General features: G+C 48.3%; 2 protein-coding genes across 7 annotated transcripts in view; one reads left to right on the top strand and one right to left on the bottom strand.

Annotated features, from left to right (window-relative positions):
- The window catches only part of ATP6V0A1 (ATPase H+ transporting V0 subunit a1), a 260,245-nt gene that overhangs the window by 181,151 nt on the left and 55,316 nt on the right, over nucleotides 1-23,778 (top strand). For 4 of the 6 annotated variants that reach the window (XM_086924114.1, XM_086924113.1, XM_086924112.1 and 1 more), the window contains one exon: nucleotides 20,831-20,948. In XM_086924114.1, the coding sequence (XP_086780240.1) occupies nucleotides 20,831-20,948 (118 nt within the window). Of the gene's footprint in view, nucleotides 1-6; nucleotides 88-20,830; nucleotides 20,949-23,778 lie in introns of all 6 variants that reach the window. The other 2 variants (XM_086924110.1, XM_086924109.1) reach the window with 1 other exon arrangement.
- Nucleotides 1-23,778, bottom strand: part of LOC147717174 (uncharacterized) — a 130,990-nt gene that overhangs the window by 66,105 nt on the left and 41,107 nt on the right. The gene's annotated exons all lie outside the window — the stretch shown is intronic.

Genomic DNA, 23,778 nt, shown 5'->3' with positions numbered 1-23,778 from the left:
CTTCAGAGACGAGAGAGCGTAGTTGTAAGCCCAATTGTAGAAATGGAAAAAGTTGACAATGAAGTTGAAATGGTAACAATCCCACCAGTAAGTACGCACCTTTAACATACTTTGCCTGCCATACCTCTTTGTTCCATTCATATTGTGTTGCTTGCTTATCAAATTTGAAACTGCCAAACCGACATATTTGGCATTGTGTTTTCTCATTTTTGTACATATCCAAATTTCTATGTATGCTCATGTCCAAGTTTTAGCTTGGCACTGGTGGTTACCCTGAGTGAGTGTTCCAGATTTTGTAAGACACGAGGAGATGTATGAAAGTTACTCCAAATCGGGCAATTATAACTTTAGTATCGTGGTTCGACAACTTGCAGCGTTACCAGTAGAATGATTTGAGTGGGTATGTTGTGAGCTATAAAACCACCAAACTGGAGATCTTCTCATGTAAACCTCTGTTAAAAATATTTTGTCTGTAGGTGAACTATTCCAGTAGTTTCCTCTTCAAAGAAAAGTACTCAACACACTGTGGCAATTGCAGAGACATGAGCTTGTAGCATTTTGTTGCTGCAAAACCTCCATTGACTAATGTGTGATTGTTCAGCATTAAACTTCGCTTACTCATGCATACAAACATTGACAAAGAAAGTTGAGTCCTAAAGCATGGCCTATACTAGTATACAAAATGATGCCCTTATTGGGGTATCAGACTAAAGGCCAAGTTTTTTAAGAGAGGAGGGATCTTGGTCCACCTTGTTTCTTCTACTCAGCATTATCAAAACATACATGACACTAACTGGTACAAGCAAGGTAGCATGAAATCTATTAATAGCTCATGTGATTCCAAAAGATGGTGGAAAACAAAAGTGCAGAGACAAATAGGATCTGAGAAAAGGCCCCAGCTATCATTGTTGATGAAACGGTGTCACCTTTCAGATAAAGATAAAATATACAATGGGCATTTTCAATCCTAGACCGTCCATTTTTGCGGAGCTCTGTTTCTTTCTTTAAAGGGATATTTGAAGTGGGTCAGTGCTATTAACAAATGAGGAGAGACAGAACCATGGAACCGACTAGTGACCCGATAGGGTGGTTGGTGGCTCGGCAATGTATTTATATCACTATTCAGTATTTAGGCTTTTCCTAGAAGAGATTCTCATCTCCAAATCTGAGAGTTAAATTGCATTTCTTCTGATAAATTCAGAGTAGAAATAATTATCATTGGTGTTTGACATTTGTATAGCTCACATTCTGACATCACAGCACTTTTTGTAGTCCGGAGATGCCATTTCAAATAATTCTGTGGTTCCATCAAAGAATGAAGTCGGAATTGGTGTTCGGAGCTGTGTCAACCATGGATTGAATGGTATTGTATCAGCTCGGTGAACAAACGTGTCAGCTTGAATGTGTTACGAAATTTGATGGTTGACGCTAGAGGGCTATATCGAGGGTCGACATAGCTATTTTGCATTCTTTTTTACTTATGTACTACCTGGTTACAGAAAGTAAGTTACACTGCCCCCAAAATGATTCCTTTATTTGGGCCAACACTTGCCAGATTCATCATTTGCACTATAAAGTAGAGCTATGATTGTCTAGAAGACACTGTTGACAACCTGATTTGACTAATAAGCATTTCTGGAGACTGAACTATGTTTATTCCACAAAAATATGGAATCTTTCTTTTTCCAACCATTAGTCACTATTTCACCATGTGGTGGAATTAGATCTACCAATGAAAGCTTTTAATACAGAGCTAATGGCTTGCTGGCACCAATGCACATGTGACTATGTGACCAGCCTCCGTTCCTCGCACATGTATGCATCCTGGACAGTTCCCCTTTTCTGTCAGACTTTGTGAATGGAAACCCGCTTGCATCGCACTAGCATATTGCATATTGTATGTCCTTCAACCCCACATTTTCCTGGGGGAGGTTTGCTATTTATATCAGTTACAAACAAAACAGGTGATGGACAGAATGTGGATCAATGTCACACATTCACCCCAGTCCAAAGATCTGGGCCCAAATCCATCGTTTTTTTGCACTCCACACCACCCTGGGTTAGACAATGGCGATATGCAAATCAGCTCTGACCCTGTGCCCCATGGGAACAGTCCAGTCCGAACTACAAAAGCCATGTCCTTCCCTGAACGGAATTCGGACTGGACTGTTCCCACTGCTATTTGATGTCATATAAATGACCCTTTTTTACTTATGTTAATTGTTTAATAAAAACTTGTGTTTTAGCCAGCTGTAGTTTATTCTTATATATTTCTTTGATCTATATGTGATTTTTTATTGTCAAATTGCCTAGGTTGTTACTTTTCAATTGCCCATGGGGCACAGGGTCAGAGCTGATTTGCATAAAGCCATTATCTAACCCAGGGTGGTGTGGAGTGCAAAAAACGATGGATTTAGGCCCAGATCCTTGTACTGGGGGAATGTAAGACATTGATCTACATTCTGTCCATCAAATTGTTTTTTGTAATTTTCTCCCTGAGTGTACTGGGGTAGCTCAGACGTGGGTCCCAGAGCCTCCACACCACTGGAGTCAAGCTAGCCAGGCTCATGAGAGGTGTTACCTCGAAACCGGTCCGGTCCTCGGATGCTTGATTCCGGTCTGGGAAAGATATGGCTGTGTAGTTCGGACTGGACTGTTCCCATGGGGCACAGGGTCAGAGCTGATTTGCATAAAGCCATTATCTAACCCAGGGTGGTGTGGAGTGCAAAAAACGATGGATTTAGGCCCAGATCCTTGTACTGGGGTGAATGTAAGACATTGATCTACATTCTGTCCATCAAATTGTTTTTTGTAATTTATATCAGTTACAACAATACCCATTAAGAGGGCTGCCAAATGAGTGAAGTTTGCATATCCCATGGGGAGTGGAACCCCTACTTCTATGTCTAATACAACTCAAACATTAAAAATTACATCAAGTAAACCTCAGAGCAGGGCACATTCATCAAAGAGTTGGGCTTTTTTACTAATAATGGAAGAAACACCACACAGGAGCTACTCATTGTAATCACAGATGATGTATATAGTGTGTCTCGGGCTTGTCATCATTGATGTCCACTCTTGGGTTCATTTTTTCTATACCCCAGGAGTTAATGGCAGTTAATAGCACTTCAAGTAATCCAGGGCTAAACACCTGCACTTTACAGAACCTCCATGGTTCTTATATGTAGGGGAAGATCTCTTGCCCTGAACTAGCTTAATGTAAGAAATATCAGGGAATATCACATAGTCTAAAATGATAATGGTCCTCTAACTATTGTGTATTCATTACATATGGAGTTTATCAGAAAGATGTAGATCTTTACAGATTCTCCCTCAGTGTTTATTAAAATTATCAATGCATACTTTGAACATTTAGAGGTCGACATGTTTAATTGCTTAGTATTTTAGGCAGTTTCTACAGGACTGAAGGAAAATGGTTTGAAAATCAGTGGTTTGTAATTGATTTTCGGTGGCGTTATGAAAAATCATTACAAGATTACCACCAACCTTGCACTGCAATCATGGTTTTTCTTACCAACCAGCAGGGAGGAGTGGGTCTCACCTTCGCTGCCAGGAGGCGTTGAGGCTCTGAGCCTGGGTGCATCATCGTGTAATCTTGCTAGTGGGCTGCTATCTGACCCACTCACTGAACATCAGGGCTGACCTTATCAGTTAGCAGTATCCTACTGACCTCGAGTGGCATCTTCACCTCGAGGTGAACATCTTTGCCCTGAAGAGAACATCCTTGCCATGTGGAGCATTCCTCAATTGAATCATTTCAACAGTCAGGAGAATGCGCATGCTTCAGTATCCTCTGAGGAGAACCTTAAGTGTGTGTTTAAGTTTAGGTTAAATGTTCCAGTTCTTTATGCATTAACTCCCATACCCTGTATTCCTACGGTTCTGAGGAAGATTTGCCAGAACCGTGCCTAAACTCTTCTTATCGCCCGGACTGGCAGAGAAGGGCATGGTATGCAGGCATTGTGAAGCACTCAATGTGTCCCCCGCTCTATCTACCTTTCTCTCCCAGTTGAAGGGGTGTCCTGGTAATCTCCAGAGCCTCCCCTTAATGCCTGGAGAGTGAGCAAGAACACCAAAGTTACTTGCAGATGCCATCAGAAGTGTTCGATCAGATCACCCAGGTAGTGATCGCCACCATTTTGTCCCGTCTGGATTATGCAAATTCCATTTATCTAGGTCTCCCCCTCTATTTGTCGAAACGCCTCCAGATGGTGCACAACTACGCCGCTAGACTGATTTTGAATCAACCCAGATGGCACTCAGCTACTCCTTTACTTATGAAACTCCATTGGCTTCCGGTGACCCAACGTTGCACCTTTAAAATAGGATGGCTGATTTTCAAATCACTACATTACAAAAGCCCCAAATTCATTGATCAACTTATCACAAAGTACGTACCGTCTCGTAACCTCCGATCATCCTTTCGCGGCCTCCTTCAGATACCCCCTTTTAAACGCAAGCGCTCTGGCGGCCGCAGGTTTGCCACCTTGGCTCCTTGTCTGTGGAACACCTTCCCTCTTGAGATTCGGACCTGTCAGGACCTTCTCTCATTTCGGAAAGCCTTAAAGAGCTGGCTTTACAGACAAGCATATCAATAACTCTTCACCCCACATCCCTGCTTATGTTACTGTTGATTTCAGCGCCAAGAACCCAACCGGGGATAGTGCGCTTAATACATTTTTTATTAACATAACATAACATTAACATATTCTCTTGCCTTGCCACCCCTCCACAATGTCAGATTATTTGAAAGGTCGAACACATTTGACATTTGATGTGCAGATCAGAATGGAAACCCCCTTGAAGGCGATCCTATCAGAGGTTCTTAGTTTTGCTCTGTTGCTTATCCAGCAGGCTTGTGCAGTGGACACCGTCAAGAGATACATTGCCGCATTGTTAACATTTATCTAGCTTCCAGACATGCCATCTCTATTCATAATCACTATCATGGTCGGGTTCTTGAAGGAACTGACACACTTTTTCACCAACTCCCGTTGTGATGCCCCCAATGGGACTTTAATCTTGTTTTGGCGTTTTTGATGGGTGCTTACCTTGAACATCTTCACAATTGCCACTTGCATTTCTCAGCAAAGTCCTCAGACCTAAAGCGGATTTCCTTCCCAAGGTGATGACCCCTTTCCACCTAGGGCAGTCCATCCCTTTATCCTACACATCATCCCATCTAAGAAGAGGAAAGATTGCACTGGCTGGATCCACGGATGGACGCACAAATTTGATCTGGGTTGATGATCAGCTCTATGTTGCGTATGCTGGCAATAGAAAGCGCTAAGCCGTCCAAAAGGAGATCTTGTCACAATGGGTCATTTTGTACATTGAAATGTGCTATGCCCTTGTCAAGAAGGAGCACCTGGGGGACCCTGCTCTCATTCAAACAGAGCGAAGTCTCCAACCTCAGCGCATACGAGAGATGGTCCTGTGGCTGAGATCTGCCGTGCTGCAACATGGGCATCTCCTCACAATTTTTTAGGTTTAAAGTATTTTATTAAGGCACAAAAAACAAGGGGAAGGGAGCAGGAGGTCAAGTGAACATACAGTACAAAAAGCGTAACGTTGCAGCGAGTCAGAAGAGAAGTAGGGAGGCTGGAAGCCCCAGAGGGTAACAAGGCATAAGACATAAGGCAATAAGGCACTGTGGATGACCCCCCTGTAGGCCGCCACTCCCCTAAGCAAGGCTGAGCAGAATAGCATCCCGCAACACAGTAAGAGAGAAGCACTCCATTCCTCCAACCCCCCGACCCCAGAAAGGAAGAAGAAAGAAAAGCAAAGGAGGAAAAGAAGAAAACAATACCCCAACATCCCCGTCCGAAAGTCAGCGTTAGAAGCGTATAACCCCTCTTCCCACCCCCAACCCCCGGTCCCTGAACCCGCACTTTCACTCCGCTGGAGCCGCCGGTGGCGTCAGCCTAAGGAGGCGCAAGTACCGTGGACACGTGAGCTCGCGAAATTCCGTGGACAGCAGTGCCAAGAAGGGGTGCCAAAGCTCTTCAAACTGGTCAACATTCCCAGCCACCGTTAGCGACATCTTCTCCATGCCCAGTACCTGCCAGAGCCTGTGCAGCCAACCAGTGATAGAGGGGGCAGTGGGGGTACGCCAGAGCACAAGAATGTTCTGAACCGCGGAGCCTAGCGCAATCGCAATCTGCCTTCCCCTGCGGGATTTCAGCGGGTACATCAAGTCATTGGGGAGGCCTAGCAAGACATACGCAGGGAAGCGCGGAAGCTCGATCTCAAAATGCCTATCCACCTCATCTAAGACTTCCTTCCAATAGGCCGACAGCACCGGGCACTCCCAGAGAATGTGCGTGAGGGTGCCCTCCTGTCCGCAGCCGCGCCAGCAGCCTTTATCGCCGATTTTGCGCATCTCATAGAGCCGCTCCGGGGTATAATACCAATAGGTGGACACCTTAGTGAAGGTCTCCGTCAGCCCAGTGTGGTACGCAGAGTGCCTCGCCCGGTACGCAATCCTGTCCCACTCCTTGTGGCTCAGGGTCCTGCCCAATTCCCTGTGCCAGCGCTCCCTCCCCGGGTTATAGTAATGAAACGGCAGGGGTTGGAGAAACTTATACAAGTCAGTAATTAGCTTAGCATCCGAGGTCCGGGTTACCAACCATCGCTCATAGGGCGTAATCGAACGGGCAGCGACGTCGCGCACTGGGGGTTGAAGAGCCCAGTGGCGGACTTGCATGTAACGCAGTCTATCCCCTTCCGTTAGGCCAAACTCCTGTCGGAGCTGCTGGAAGGGGAGCACGCCCTCCGGCCCGTAGATCAGGAAAAGCGCCCTGCAACCCGCGCTCACCCAGTGGGAAAAAGCTCCCGGTTCCAGACCAGGAGTGAAGTCTGGGTTGCCAACAATGGGGGTGAACGGCGATGGAAAGGTAGTGAGCTCACGAAGCTCACACACCGCGTCCCACACTCTTAGCGGAACCCGGGTGACAAAGGAGGCGTAGAGATTAGGCGGGCGGTGAGCGCGCCGCAGGAACGGGATCTCTTGAAGGGTACGACCCGCCACTGCCTGGTCTTGAAAGAGCCAGTGTTTGTCCGATTCCCACCTGCTCCACTCCACCAAATACCGGAGCTGCGCCGCCTGGAAATACTTCCGAAGGTCTGGGACCCCGAGACCCCCGGCTTCCGGGGCAAGCATGGAGAGGACCCGCTTCATCCGAGGCTTGCGGCCCTGCCACACAAAGCGAGAGATGTCCGCCTGCGTCTGCCGTATCCAACCCACAGGGGGCTGGAGAGGTAGAGCGCGAAAGAGATACAGGATTTGAGGCAGTATCGTCATCTTTACCGCCGCGATCCGGCCCAGCCACGAGAGCAGGCCTTTGTTCCATCGGCCGAGTTCCTCTTTGATCTTTTGGCCCAGAGAGGAATAGTTAGCTGCGACCATTGCAGGCAGGGAGGGGGCAAGTAAAATCCCCAGGTAAGGCACCGTGGAGGAGGACCATTGCAGAGGAAAGAGACGCTGGAGGTCTCGCCTGGTGTCGACAGAGAGCGACACGTCCAGTGCAGCCGACTTAGTCATATTCATTTTAAAGCCCGCCACGCGGGCAAAAGCGTTCAGTTCCTGGACGCAGGCAGGGAGCGACCGCCTGGGGTCATCCAGGGTCAGCAAGACATCGTCCGCGTATAAGCTGACAGTATGCGTGTATTGCCCCATCTTCACCCCAATAGCGTCTGGGTTATCGCGAATCCTCTGTGCAAACGGCTCCATATAGAGGGCAAACAGGAGCGGCGATAGGGGGCAACCCTGTCTCGTGCCGCGCTCAATGGCAAAACTGCTGGAGCTGTGTCCATTGACACGCACTGACGCTGACGGTCTCCTATAACAATTAAAGATCATAGTGCGGAACCTCTCGCCGATCCCCAGTTTCCCAAGGACCAGCTCGAGGTATGGCCAATGAACCCTATCAAAGGCCTTCTCCGCGTCGACCGATAGTAGCATCCGCTCCCCCGGGACGCGTGAGGCCTTTTCCAGCACGTGCGTCACCCTCTTGGTATTGTCGACCGTCTGCCTACCGGGTACAAAACCGGCCTGGTCCGCCTCCACCAAACCTGGTAGGTGTAGACCCAGTCTAGCCGCCAAGATCCCCGTGTAAAGCTTGAGGTCCACATTTAGGAGCGAGATGGGCCGGTACGAGCCGCACAGGGTCCGATCCTTCCCCGGCTTCGGGATAACCGACACAGTCGCCGAGAGAAGGTCCGGTGGGATGGCTCCCGGCTCGGAGAAAGAATTGAACAAGCGGGCCAGGAGCGGCGCGACTGTGGGACAAAAGGTCTTGTAAAACAAGGCCGTATAGCCATCCGGGCCCGGGGCTTTACCGTGCTTTAGTCGTGCAATCGCGGAGATGACCTCCTCCACGGGAATGTCCCTCTCTAGGTGGGCCGCCTGGGCGGGATCCAGGGCCGGGAGGGTCACGGATTCCAAATAGGCCTCAGCCTCTCCCAGTGGGGAAGGCTCCGCAGCGTACAGCGCCTCGTAAAAGGAACGAAAGGAATCCGCCACCTCCGCGTCACCGGAAACCGGGATCCCATCCATTCCCACTAATTCTTTCACTACATTGCGTTGCTGCGCAGCCCTGAGCCTATGGGCCAGGAGCTTACCGCACCTGTCTCGGCCGGTGTAAAAGGCATGCTTCAGGCGCAGCGCTGCATACTCCGCCCGGTCTAGATCCAACGCAGAGAGGAGTTTCCGTGCCGCCTTCAGCTGCCTCCAGACACGAGGGGCCCCCGTTCGGCGGTGAACCTGTTCAAGTTCCCTAACCTGCGCCTTTAGTTCCTCCCTCTTGCGTTGGCGTTCCCTGTTTTCCGCCGAGGAAATGGAGATAAACTCCCCTCTGATGACCGCTTTCAAAGCCGCCCACTGCGTTGCCAGGGACGTGTCAGAGTTGTCATTGTGGGTCTGGTATTCCCGGATGACCTCCTCCACTCGCTTCACCACCGATTTCTTATGGAGAAGCGTGTCCCGAAGCCGCCACATCCCTCTAGAGGGGGGGGCCTCCGGCCAAGCAAAGACTCCGGAAACCGGGGCGTGGTCGGACAGGGACAAGACCCCGATGTCTGCCGCCGTGGCGGCCGAACAAAGCGGTCCGCTCACCAAGAGGTAATCCAACCGCGAATAAGTGCGGTGCGCGTGGGAAAAGTATGAGTAGTCCCTAACGGCGGGGTGCATGGTGCGCCAGAGGTCATGCAGGTCCATCTCCGCGATCTGGTCCTGTACCGCCCTAGACAGCTCCCCCCGTCTGCGGAAAGCGCTGGGCAGACCTATCCAGGGCGGAGTCGAAGACCATATTCAGGTCTCCCCCCAGGATGATATGGCGATCGGGCGAGGCAGTGACGTCCACCAACACAGATTCCAGGAAGCGATCCTGGTGGTCATTTGGGCTGTATACGGAACCAACCGTAAAGGCAACACCTCCCAGACGCATGCGATACACTAGAAGCCTCCCCTTCTGCTCAGCATGTTTATACAACACCTCCCCCCTGAAGGAGCTGGCTAGAAGAATGGCTACCCCTGCAGTCTTGGTCACAGCAGAGGAAAAGAATTGCGTGGGGAACTTGGCAGAGCGCAACCTATGGCAATCTTTAGAAAGTAAATGGGTTTCCTGCAGGAGGCAGATATCCGCCTGCGACCCCTCTAGCAGGGAAAGGATCGCCCTACGCTTCACGGGATTATTCAGACCCTTAACGTTAAGGGTCACTACTTTCAGGGGTGGCATCGCTCCCAGGGAAACAACGCGCTATGCAGCAAGCGAGGGATCAGTGGAAGGGGCTCGCAGGGAAGGCCAGAGACGGTTTCGCACCTGTTCGGACAGTATCGGACGGGACCCCCCCCAGCACCAAACCAACATTTAAATCCCCCCAGAACCAACCCATGGCAACCAGCCAAAACAAAAAACCAGAAAAAACACCCCATTGTCTCAGTCCAGCCCAAGTGGGCGAGTCTGCAGAAAAATAGTCAAGTGGACGTTCAGCCACACACCTCCCCCCTCACCCCCCCAACTCCTAGCCCCAGCCCAGCATCGTTAAAGCTAAGAGACTCTCCCCCCGGAGTAAAGTTAGGCCGTTAGGACCACGCCAGTAGATTCAGGCAAATCCCTGGCCGCTGTCCTCAGGGCCTCCGCCATATCTGCCCTGATGGTGGGGGAGTCAGGGCGACTCGCTGTCGCTGACGATTGGCGCCTCCTCGATCTCCTTCGGCCCCGCCGCTCGGGGCGCCGCCATGCGGGTGTAGCTCCTTCCTCCTCCGTAGCAGTGAGGCCCAATACTCCACAGACATCTTGTAAAGAGCGCAGCTGATGCAGCACCCCATTCCATCGAAAGATAAGACGGAAGGGGTGACCCCAGGAATAGGCTGTCTCATGCTCTCGCAGAAAGTCCGTAGCGATGCGGAAAGACCTGCGCTTCTGCAGTGTGATGGCGGACAGGTCTTGGTAGAGCGCCACAGGTCTTTCTCGGAAGGTCAGCGGATGCTTCCTGCGGGCCTCCGTCATGATGCGCTCTTTTAGGGGGAAATCCGGCAGGAATGCCAGGATATCAGGCGGGGGTGCCGATGACTGGCGCTGGCGGCCCACCCTGTGTGCTCTGTCAATGCGGATCTGAAAATCCGCTCCTTCCTCCAAGATGTCGCGGAACAGGTCCTGTAGATAGGCCACCAGGTCCGCACCCTCATCCGCGGATGGTACGCCTCGCACCCGGATGTTATTCCGCCTGGACCTGTTCTTGAGGTCCTCCGAGTGGGCCTGGAGCTCGACACACTGCTCCCGTAGGCGGAGGACGTCTTGCTGGAGATGAACTATCTCCTCATCGCGACGTTGGGCCGCCGTTTCCACAGTGTCAACCCGCTCGCCCAGGCCTTCGACTTCCCTACGCACTTCACGGACCTCTCCGGCCACTTCGGTCTTAAGAGTCTGAAATTCATCCTTGAGGGAGCTGAATAAGTCCTCCATGAAGGACCTCGTGACTGGTGGTTCGCCCACGGTGGCGTCCGTCGATGCCCGGGAGGCCCCCGGGGACGGCTGCGCCCTGTCGCGTAGTTGCTGGGTCCTGTTGAGCATTTCCGGCAAAGTGCGATCTCCTCGTGCTGCGCCACGTCTCCCAGTCATCTTGACCCCCGGTGAAGCTCAGGGCCAGGCGCTGTAGGCGAGCCCCGCCGCCCGTGGGCACCAGATGTGAGGTCCTCGCCGAGGACAAGGGTAGTGCGTCACAGGCGACAAAATGGCGGCCCGGGTCTGGACGAGACGACCCTCGAGCCAGCAGGGCGGCCAGCAATGTCCAAAATGGAGGCCTTCAGCCTTGTGCTCCCAGGGAGGACAACAGATGTGTAGGCACCGGGATGAACCGAGGCACCCGTATGATAAGGGCGCGGGCGAGGGTCCCCAGTATCAGCTCCACAAAGACAAGATGGCGGGAGGGCGGAACCCAAGAAGGCATCCTAGGCCAGCAAGTCTGTGGGCGACCCTCAAACAGCAATGGGTCTGGAATGTGCGAAACCAATGTCTCCCATCACCACCAGTTGATTCGCCCGGCTCAGGCACTGCTCGAACTCCGTCGTCCGGCGCCTCCAGGCGCGGAGTTCGCAAGTCGTCACCCCCCGACATTCAAGGCAGGGGGGAATCGCCGACGGAGGGCCGGGGCTTGACACCCAGCAATGGTGCTCGCCACCAGGGCACCGGCCAGGAAGCCTCCACACTTCGCGGAGTCCGTCTAGTCCGCTCCCTCGGGATCTCCGGCTTTCAGCTTTTCAGCACTCAGCCCAGCCGAGGCGCGCGGACAGCGCCGCAATATGCTCCGCCTCCAGGCTCTTCTCCTCGGGGCGACCCGGGCTCCACTCCTCGGAGCGATCGCTGAGTAGACCTTTCGGGGACTTCCCTCGGGGCTACAGAAGTCAAAGTGGTATCAAAATGTGCCCCAAGAACTCCGGCACAGTTCTCTCGCCCGCAGTGCAGCCGCGGGGGGAGAGAAGCGCAGGAATCGGGGCTCGAGCTGAGCTGGGCCGGGGGAGCTACGGGAGGAAGCGTCCGCTCACCCCGCCATCTTGGCCACGCCCCCCTCACAATTTTTTAAAGCATTATTTCTTGGCCTATGAGGTGAGGAGGGATTGCCGTTTCATACACCTGGTTCTCCAGGTGTTTGTTCCTCATTTGACCATTATTTCATACTGCCTCAGATTTGATTGGTACTTCCTCGGATGAAATGGTTGGGGAACATATTTCGGTGCACTGGGATGGATGCTCTGTGTCTCCAGGGGCCTCACCCGCGTGCCGCTATAGTTGCTGAGACGGCTCCATTGTCCCCTACCTGCATAGGATAACTATGAAACGTTTATGAATCCAGTCTGGCGCACGAGTATGTAAGGATTATTATGCAGGTAGATAGAGCATTCACCAGAAAGATTGTTACTGAAGGTAAGTAACCTTTTCTTTTAATAAGCATTAGCATAAGAAAAACAAGCATTTGCAATGCAATAGGTCTCGCAGTTGTTAGTTTGAGCCATTGGCATTGCAAATGGCAATGCCTTTTATGTATGTGTTGGTTTTTTAAACGTAAATAAAAGGCATTGTCAATTACAATGCTAATATGTTAAACACTTGCAAATGTGAGACCTACTGCATTGTAAATGCTCGTTTAAAATGGAGCATGGTTGGGCAGTCCTAATGGATATGGGGAGATTGTTCCAGATCCTCGGTACATAGTTAGAGAAGGCTTGCAGGATTTTTTTTTTGCATTTCGTTAACTCCATTCAGATTGTGCCCTTGTGAGAGAGTGCCAAGGCAACTAAAGATGGCAAACTAGTTAGTCAAGTAGGCAGGGGTGCCATGATGGCTTTGCATAGGTGCACAACAGTTACAGAAGCCTGTTGATTTAAAAGTAGATATAAGTTCTTGTATATAATTCTCAGTTTGCAATGAAGTCACTGTGCACAGTGACTGCTTTACATTCTGAAAATACATTGTGCATGTGACAGATGTACATTTTGAGAATCACAATCTTTGAATTCGCATATAAAAGGTTTTCTAAATTAATCTGGTAGTATTTTTAAAAGAAAAAAACAGGCCTAAAAGGCCCCTAAAATAGTCAGAGGTTACGGATCCCCGCGTTAGTTGAGGCATGCATAGAAAGGGAACTAAAGTGACTGGAACCTATGACCTTTATATAGGGTTGTTGCATCACTTCCAGTGAGGTCTGAAGATGTCGCTGATGATGCTGGACAGCGCCTCCTGGTGCTGGTGACTGAATATGAAACAAGTACTTATGCACGTGTCAAAACATACAAACACAAAGGTACACATACAGACTTGTACTCAAAGACTTAAACACTTAACCACGGGCAAACACAAGCATAGACGTGTACGCAGGCACAAATACACACAGACTCACAGGCACACAGACTCATAGATCCAGACACGCCATCCAACACACTGATCCACACGGCACGCACATACAATCACACACCCACATACTCACAGATCCAGACACACCCCATCAAACAAACACACATAGACCCACACATGCGCACACACAAATACAGATCCAGACACAATCAGAGATCCAGACACACAATCAGACAGGCCCACGCACCCACACACACGTACATATATACGAATGCGTGCGCACATGTAATCACGCACACACTAAGATGCAGAGAAGAGAGCCAGGATGAAGTGTGCAGATTGGAGGGGGATAGGCACAACCCCTTCCCACCCTCACCCCGGCCCTATCAGCCGACGCCAAGACTCAAAACTGGTTCCCCAGCTCCAAAGTGGGCAGCTCTGACCGTCACTCCACATTAAGTTGAAGCATCAAAACGCGACGTGAAAACACATAAAAAATTATAATGCAGTCTGGACTACTCTTTAAGTTTTTTAAATAAATAGACACAGGACAGCTGTGTTAAACAAGACAGCCTGACTTTTTGTTAGGGGAAGTATTTGCTAATAGTTGGGCGATTTTGTACGTTTTGGCACCTGCAGTCCAAGAAAGAAAATTGATTAAGATCACACGATGCATGGGAGTTGATTCTGTGCTCGAAACCAGTAGCTCCGCAGGGCTGCACGGGAAGCTGGCAGAAGCCCGAAAAAATGTTTCATACCGCCTTCCTAGCTAACTTGACCCACTCCAGTGCCTTTCTGAGGGTTCCCCTCTCAATATTTTTTGGGAAAAGGCCACAACACTTTATTTGAAAAAGTCTAATGTTTGAAATGGGTTGGGTAAAAGTAACGTGTAACGTAACTGGTGCTCATGTTAAGCGCTCCAATACCTTTGGGTCGAGGTTGCGCTATATAAATGTGCTAAAAAAAAGCAAAAAGAAATAAAACTAGGAGATCGAAAATGGAAAGTAATCTGCAAACATCACAGCATGTATTCGGACACATTTTCGCAGCATCCCTTTTTTTATGCGAAGGTATCATCAGTTATGTGCATCTTAACTGGCTAGATAGCGCAGGACGAACCACCAATTGGCAACTCAGCAATTCACTCGGGAAAGTTACACATAGTGTGTTGCAGTAAGTATGCCTGCTGGCTAGACAGGCAAAACGTCAACATCGGCCACAGCATAAAATATAGTAAAACACATCTCATTACGATTAACTTAAGCGAGAAATGTAAAGAGTTTGGGTACCTTAATACCGCCTGACATCTCAATCCTCTGATCAGGTGTAGCACATACCAGAGTGTCATTGAGGGTACCATGTACTAAACAGGACTGTGCCTGCCTTCATTAAGAGAAATCAACCCCGCACTGCCAAATAACCACAAGTGGAACGAGCCTTTCCAACAAGACAGGCAGCGACCACTACCACCCCCCATCCTTTACTTACATCGGTTCCAGAGTACGGGTAAGCCATTCCCTCAGCGCCTCAAAGTTCTCAATGTTCATTTTGATGTGCCCCTGGGGCCCCTCAACTTCTTCCTTCTCCGAGGGGACGGGCGGAGCCCCCTGCAACTCCTCCGTCGCCCCCCTGGTGTCAGGCAATGGTCCTTCGGTTTTAAACGTCCCCCCCTGGACTTTCGCCCTCCACCACCAGGGCCCCGGCGTGGAGGCCGGGTAAGGGCCAGGCTCCCGGAGGAGGGGGCGGAGGAGTTCAGGGTGGCGCTGGGTGAGGTTCCTTGTACGCACACACAGTGTACTGAATGCTTCGTTCAGGGGCAGAGGGGTAAATCAGTTCCGACAGCGGACCCAGAGCCGCTCCACCACAGAGAATGGCAGATTTCTCGCAAGACAGTCCGGTGGTAGGGCGGTCCAGTTGCTGCCTCCCCTCTGCCCACTGGCTCACATTCGCCACAGCGCTCAGTATACAGCGCCGATAACAACATAGGGACAAGTCAAAATGAAACTGAAATCTCAGAGCCGCGCGACGTGAGCTGTCTACGGTAGAAGCTCACGCGCGCGACCCAATCCTAAGGCGCATGGCAGAGTCGGATTCCGACGCGCGCGACCCAATCCCAAGGCGCGCGTCGGAATCAGACTCTGCCATAGACAATGCTGCACGCGTGGCCAGCTCTTGTCTACCCTCGTTGTCGGCTGAGCCGACAGCTATAGTTCTCTCAGTGAGAACGCGCTTTTGCACGCTTTTCGCAGCGAGACCTAACAAGTGCAAGGTGCCCATTGTGATTGTGTCCTCACTCCCGGTGGTCAACTGTGGGGGAAAAACATTGGCAAATCCATTGGGTCGCTGCTCAATATTGATGATGAGATCTATTGGCTTTGCCAGTGCTTGTTATGGAGATGTGCTTTTAAGTGTGGGTATTTGGAAACTGGATTTGATATAAAGCACTGCTTTAGTTAGTGAGTCACTCTTTCCAGTGGCTCAGCACTTAGCTTTCAAGGCACTCTCTTTAAAAAAGGCATCTGTCCTAATGAGTTGAATGCAACTGGGTACCAATGTTTCGCTTGCTCCTGTGATCTTGGGTCACTCTTAGTTCAAGTCTAATTGCTTGTCAGGATGAAGGGGTTCTAGTCAGGCATTATACTATACTGTCCTTCTAACCCTCTAGACATAGTGGCACTGTAAGAGGATACAAAAAATCCGTCTTCACGAATTTGCCTGTAGGATCATATTTCACTCCATTTTTGTGGCTCTGAGGAGTTGGAGTAGGGGTTGGGGGTGCACAAGGATATTGGGCTAACCTTTTTTCAGGCACCTTTTTAGCACACACGCATAGCTGACAAAGCCTGTTCTGCACCTAACTACTTCTTTTCTTCCCCACTCTGCAAACGAGGTGCCTCCACTGAAGGGGAAGTGTAATAGGCTACATGTAAAAAAGAGGAGAAAATCCAGGTAGAAAATCCAAGGTTTATTGAATTGCAGCACAGTACTTCCACTCTCCGGGTTACATGCAGCTTTCTTAACTCCAATACATTTCAGATCATAACAATTCTAAATGGACTCAAACCCACAGTGTGCATGTGCAGCAATGAAGATACATTCTATTAAAAGGGAAATATGTACAGGGATATAATACTATGTTAAAAGGGAAATATCTACAAATAAGAATACAACACTACACTCTTCTGGGGTTCTGGTATCCCCTCACAACTCACTGGTACACGTGCTACAGGAAGAAATGAAAGAGGCATAAAGGGATGACTGCCGTTATGTCATGCTGGCTACTCCTCTGCAGTGGCAAGAAAGCTCTTGTGTCTTCCCCACCCCATGCCTTCCTTTTCCCACAAAAGTGGTCCCAGACAGTGGCTTGCCCTCCATATCTGTTATATGACTTCACCAGACCGGGTTCAGTACAGTGATCTTCTTTAATGTACCTTAATCTAGAAGGATTAGATCCCTGGGCTAAACTTTGTATAGAAGTCTTTCGAATGCACTCCTTTCTGGAATTATCATAATCCATTAAATATGTTGCAGACAAAGAGACACCATCGTAATGACAGTGAACTGTGAGCCCACATTAAAGCACTTATTAAGAGGAGACCTTGTTGAAGTGGGTAGAAGCAGGAGGTGAAGGCCTCCTCCTGACTCCCACTGTGACCTGCCCTAGGATCCCGCGAATGCTGTTCCATGATATCTTACCTATCATCAAGCCCTATTTTCCTTTGCTGTTGGCACACTCAACATCTACATCCTTCATTTTTCCTTTTGCCTCTTGCTCTCTCTAGCTCATCCTGCTAACTGGCTGGCTATCCGAAACACAGTATCTCGCTTTCTGATGACGTACTACCATTTTGGACTTGGCCACATGATTCACAATGATCTTTCCATCTGTCTTCTCCCCTTCTCTTTTTCGTCAATGCTGCACCCCTTTCTGGGCTTTGAGGTTTGCCTAGGAAGGCATAAAGTGCTACATTTACAATAGCCAGACTTCAAGATTCCAGTTGAACTTAAAGTGGTTTTGCCTATTTGTTGTAATCCTGCCTTGTGTTGCCTCAGGGATTGCTTCAGTAACAGTCCTTCCTATTCCTGTCCCACATTTCCTACCTCTCTGCCAGTGCTCATAGCATTGATCCATGGTCCGATTCCATTCTTACTGGAAAAGCTTTTCGTCATGAGTCACCTCGGCTGCTCTGAAACAGCTGAGGTTGACGGTGCAGAACACACGACTGGTACTGTCCAATCCTGACAAAATTGCTTTAGACACTCCATAGAGACAATAGCACTTTTGTGCCAGAGAAGGTGCTTTCATGGTGTTACTGTTGCATATTAACACAAAGTGTGGCAACCTCATTGCGTACCATTTAGGAGTGTTCAGCCTTTATCTCCAGGGCATAGTAGTCAGGTGGTTTCTAGGATCCTTTATAAATAAGATCTAGTAAACCAAGGAATAGGATATGATGCTCTTAGCCCCAGCCTGGCCCTAACAAGTATGGCTTTGGACCATGATGCACACATAGAGGAAGACAGTTGTATTAGACAAGGCATTCTTCATATCTTCAACTGCTTTATTTGAGGGCCTGCTTCCTACGAAGCTTGCTCTTACCCCCCTAGGCCTTTCCTCTAGTGGCCATGATTCCCTGCTAGCTTAAAGTATAAACGTCACCAGGCTTTGATACCAAATGGATGGCTTTAAACCGTGCCACTTTACAGAGGCATCACTCTCATTAGTAGAATGTTTCATGTCTTGCCGACTGGGAAATGGCCCGCTGTCATTGGGGCATCAGCCTTGTCTTGGCACAGCTGATGCACAAGCCCTTCAAACCAAAGGTGCAGTCTAATATGAGTCTGCCTTCATGGGAAACCAGGTTCCTTATTGCTATTACTTGGTCTAACCTGGTAAGCCAGCTTCAAGACCTATTTGCATCTCAGCCATGCAACTATTTCTACTGGGGCAAGATGGTGTTCACAACTTACCCCCTCCTTCATCCAAAAGTGACATATAAATGTGCCCCTTGTAGACTGGTTATGCAGCATCAATGTCGGACATGCGCCTCGTTTCTGTCTGTCTTTTCCGACAGGCATTTAGATACATACGGTGGCGGCCAAAGCATAGGAAATGCAGTTTTGAAAACCATCGTTATAAGATGCATTTTTTCCTATGTGTTCTATTGCTATTCCTAACAGGGGGCATCCATCATTTTGAATATCTATGCACATTCCACCACAACCGAGATTGCATCGGAAATATTCAAGGCGGCTCTGTGAGGAGTGTGAGGAGCTGACCAGCAGTTCAGCCAAGGGATATTAAGTATTAAAAAATGTGGTTGCTTAAATTGTTGGCTGTGTAATACTTCTGCTGCCCTTTTCTCCTCTTGCTGTGAACTGAGGCTGGACATAGGAGAGTGACAGAGCATATATTCACGCGTAATCCCTCCCTCCTACCCTATTCTAAAATCCACCTTCTATTTTAAAAATAGATTCTTATTGACGTGCTCAGGGTATAACATCATACACTTTAATGCCGATCCTCCAGGCATTTGGCCCAATGTGGCACGAGTAGGGGTACATTAGACTTGCACAAGGTGACTCGAGGCCTGAAAGCCTCCAACTTGAAGCAGGATCTGGTGTGTCGTGTGAGGATGTGGGAGTGCAAGCTGAGAATCGTCATTTGTGCTTTAATGCCATCTAGAATACGGTATCTATTCTGTAAACCACTAGAAAAGCAAAGGGAGGGACAAAACACACTGTAGGTGCAAAGCTATATATATTTAAAACAGGCGTATTTTGTGTAGTAGCAGCTCCTGCGCTGGTTCCAGGTCCCTCACATGCCAGTCTTGTTGTAGAGTCGCTTTGAGCGCCTCTAAAGACAGGAAAGCCCCACCGTGTAAGCTGTAGTGGTCCTGGAGTTCTTGGAATTACATTAGTGTCCCATCTGCAGAAAGGTGGCCGAGTGTGGGAATGCCGGCTTCCTCCCATATTTCTAATGTGTGCCTGACTAAGCTGCAGCCCCTCCTCTGAGGGGAGTCGTCATAGTGGTATAAGTGGGGACCAGTGACAAATAACCCGCCGTTGGCACTCACAAGTCATTTGCAGTAAAATCTGGTGGCCAAGGTGTAACAAGCGGAGGGTGTGGCTCTTGCTGATGATCGTTTGGGGGAATTATAAACTCTTCCATGTGGCGGCCCAGAAACCATGGCTAAACACCTACCTTTTTTCTGCTCACGTCCTTAACACGGGTTAGCATTTTATTAAAGAAGGGACTGACGCGAGTTCCTATCGGTACTAGAGAAAGAGCAGTTGTTGCAATGACATGCAAATGCTTAGACAAACTCCAATGCACAAACTTCTGTCTTAACAGTTTTGAGAAGTTGTTTCCAGGCCCTTTATAAAGTAGCACAATACATACATGCTGGACATAGGAGACAGCTTATGAACTGTAAAGGTAATGTTATGTCTTCAACTAGAAATGTAAGTAAAGGAGGCCAAATTTGCATTTGTGAAAAGTAAAGCAAAGTACAAATGTATTGGTCTTAGTGAAGTTTTCTTTATAAATTAAAATATTTTTAATTCCTGGCTTTTAACCGTTCTCTGTTGAAAGTGTTTGTACCAAACACTTTTCCTTCTCTATAACAAGGTGCCAAAATATTAAAGTTAATTAAGATTACTGATGCTGGAACCTTGGAAAATATATCTGTAATGTATATTAACAGTGCAACGTGAGCAGAGTGCTCAAGCTCAGTTTAATTCGTTCACCAGTTCATGTGCTTTTTATTCCCTGTTATTTGCTGCTTGCATTAAATTTCAAGATGTTAAAGCAATAAAAGGCACACAATGACCAGTTGAGGCACATATATGACCATCATGCCACTAATATAGGTAGCCCTGTTAAACCGACCTATCACTGTGGCGTTGAGTAGCAACAACCAGTGGAGTGACAAAGTCCTGTTTGTACTGTTCCTACTGGTACTATGTTATATTAACTTTTCCACTTCAAAATGAAGATTTGCAGGTTCTGGCAGGGGGGTGAAACCACAAAGTTTCTCCGTAACTCCCATTAAGAAAGAGGGAATGGGAAGAGGCTTGTGTGGCCAGAAGACCCAACCTCAAGGCAGAGTTTCATTCCACCTCTCTTGTTGTGGGGCATTTCTCCTTGTGTCACCTCGCTCACAGAGAAGCAACCAAGTGAGAGAAGCACATAAAAATAAATTCAGGTCACAAGTTGGAATCCAATGGAATGCCTTTGTTGGTGCAAACGTAGAGCCTGGGTAGTAGCAAGGGTGACTGGGTAATAATAGCATATGGTGCTTGTTGTTTCAGTGTTGCTGTTTTGTAGCACTGTAAATAACAAGTGTTAATATTCTTTGACCCATGTGGTAAGATCAGGGGTGGGTAGTGTGGGAGGAATCTGGAATCCTTTCAGGTTTCATTTGTCTCCCATTTTACTGTTTTCCCTGCAGTTTGATTTTGGCGATGCTCTCATCAATCAAGCTATCCATACCATTGAATACTGCCTGGGGTGCATCTCCAACACAGCAAGCTACCTGCGACTCTGGGCCCTCAGCTTGGCACATGCACGTAAGTATTTGGATTGAATTGAGTCTTTCTGTGTTTGATTGGAAGGGAGTAGCGTTTGGGGTGAAAGCTCATAGCAGTGGTATGATATGATACCTCAACGAGAGGGCATTTGAAATCTTGAGTCTTGTGGTATGAATTCTTGATCACCATAATCTAATATGTGAAAGGGAAAACCCCCTCCACAAGCAGGCTTGTCTACTCTGCACAGAAAATACAACTTTTCTTTTTGTACTAATGCACTCTCCCATTCTGTAGGGCTAGACATTTAAGACTCTTGAATATGCAAGGTTGTCGGGCCTCAGGATCTTCATTACAATCTTAACTGATTAACAGGCACATGCATCAAAAGAAAAAACGGTCGCAAACGGGCAGATTCTCAGAATCTGCCCCTTTGCGACTGGAATTTTTGCATTTGGAATGCATCATCCCAAATGCATAAATCGCTATTTAAGTAATCTCTAAATTGCGATTACTTAAATTGCAATTGCATTTAAGGAATCGCAGATTACTGAAATGCAATGCATTAAAGTAAAGCAAATTAGCGATTTTGCTAATAGGAGTCGCAAATTACCATCAATTTGTACTTGATGGTAATTTGCAAAAACTTTGAAAAATGCACTAAAGTGCATTTGTCAAAGTTCCACTTAACACACACACACACACACACATGCCCTTGGGGCATGTGTGTGCGCAAGATGTACTCATGCAGATTTCAGGGGTGCAACAGGGTGTCCTTTTGACACTCTTTCACCCTTGAAATTGCGAATGCAATTCTCATTCATTCCTATGGGCATCTAGGCCCATAGGAATAAATGAGAAGACGTTCCTTAATTGCGGCTCGCAATTTGCGTGTCACAATTAAGGAATGTTTAGAAATCGCTATTTTTTTAGCGATTTCTATATGCATAGGCTTTTGCGATTCCTTGATAATCGCAATTAAGGAATCGCAAAAGTCTACCTTGATGTATGTACCTGCTAGAAATTTGCATGGGGAAAGTCTGTGACTTCTGTGTGCTAGGGTCTTGTTTGAGGAAAATATAGAAATTCAGATGAGAACAAAGGTCTGTCTGATAACCCGAAATAGTTCCAGAGTCTTGGCTCATGTGATGTTCAGTGCTCCACTGTTTAGTTTCCTGCACGGTGTAAATAACAGGTGTTCCTGTTACCTGTTTAACATTCTCAATGTCTTGACTTCCAAAAGATGAAAGTTTCAAGCGGCTTGTTTGTGACTCAACTTATTAAGCCATCTGGCAAAACTCCCTGCATCCCATTTAACGTAGCCTGGGCTTTCTCAATATGCACACAATAAGGGTCTCCCATCTTAGATGTGTGTCTGTTGTGCAACCCTGATACCGATATGAGTCAAAATATTCTGGGGGTCTGTTGGATAAATAGCTCTAAATCTATAGCACTTGGTTTCCCAGAGTAGGAGAACATAACCCGGAGATGATTCAGGAACCTTGCACTCAATAGGCATTTTGCAGTTTGCCTCTCCTTACTGGATCTTCTTGCTCAAAGATCAAGCCAGACATGCAGAGGCAACACCTAGTGTCCGATCAGACTTTGAGAGAGTTTAGGAAATAGCGAGCCTCAGTAGTGCTAATCCTGGAGGAGAGTTAGGTACCTCTGGCTGCTGTTTAGCTGTTCCTGAGACATGTAGAGAGATGGAAAATAAAGTCTGGCTAGGTCTAGAGAAACATTTTCAGGTGGGAAAGACCATGTTCCCTTGACCATGTTCAAGGGAAGGTTAAAACCGCACTACAAGCTCAATTGGAATTAAGGGCTTGTCTTCCACTGGCTCATATTTTCCCCTCTCCATGCAGGTCCTCAGCCTGTTCTTCTCACCCATTTCACCCCGGGTTAAGTGATCCTTTTTTTTCAACTTTATTTAGCATTTTCCTGAGTATACAAAGGCAATGCACTGAGATCATTTACATTATGATATATGTAGGAATATATAGTTAAGCTGGCAGGCTCGTCTCACTGGCGCAGCTAGGGTCATGATTGATAAAGTATATCAACACAGTTCATTCCTACTCGGGCCGGTGCAGGCACACAACCATTTTCTATAAGTAACATCACAACATTGTCAGGTCATTTAGTCCCGTATCCTGCCATTAAATTATCCCTTGACCCGAGAAACCATAGAACATAATGTCTGAAGTGGTGTAATCCCCTTGCCCGCTCAACCCACTCCCTTCCGGACAATACCCTGCTCTTGCTGTGTGGAGGGTTCCGTCTGCTGTGAGGCTAAGTAGGTTCTGAAGGGGCCCCAGATGTCTTTAGGTCTCGAGGAGGATGGGACAGTAATGTAATGTAATGATGATACTTGTAAAGCGCACTGTTACCCCATCTCGGGGTGTCCTAGCGCTGAAGACCGCTGGGGAACCCGTCCTGGCTTTCCCTGTGAGATGGTCCCTTCTGGGTATCTCCAAGGTGAAACCAGGCATCCCCGGCGTCTGTGGGGGGCCGTTGTGGAGATGAGGCAAGCTTAATGCCCAGAGTTGCCGAGTGTTATCCCTGGTTAGAGTAGGCACCGAGGTGAGAATTATCAAGTCCGTTGACCCTGGTCCACGACCCTGCCGCGTCGGGAATTGAACCCTGGTCCTGGGCCGTTCTCTGCTTCCGGGTCTGCCGCCTCTAACCAGTGAGCCACACCACTCCACAAGTAGTAGCGTATAGCTCACTCCTTGTAGAGCATGATGCCAAGCTATGGATCCAGTTCTTAATCTTTGGCGAGTGTAGCTCCCCCGGTGTATAGCGACTTCTCTTTTAGCCAACAATTGACAAATAGCCACAAACCTGCGAATTTTCAGAGGAACTCGGACTA

This window comes from Lissotriton vulgaris, chromosome 5 (genome assembly GCF_964263255.1).
Source record: "Lissotriton vulgaris chromosome 5, aLisVul1.2, whole genome shotgun sequence".
Taxonomy (NCBI): Eukaryota; Metazoa; Chordata; class Amphibia; order Caudata; family Salamandridae; genus Lissotriton; species Lissotriton vulgaris.
Note: the sequence above shows the minus strand (reverse complement) of the source record. Positions and strands in the feature narration are given on the sequence as shown.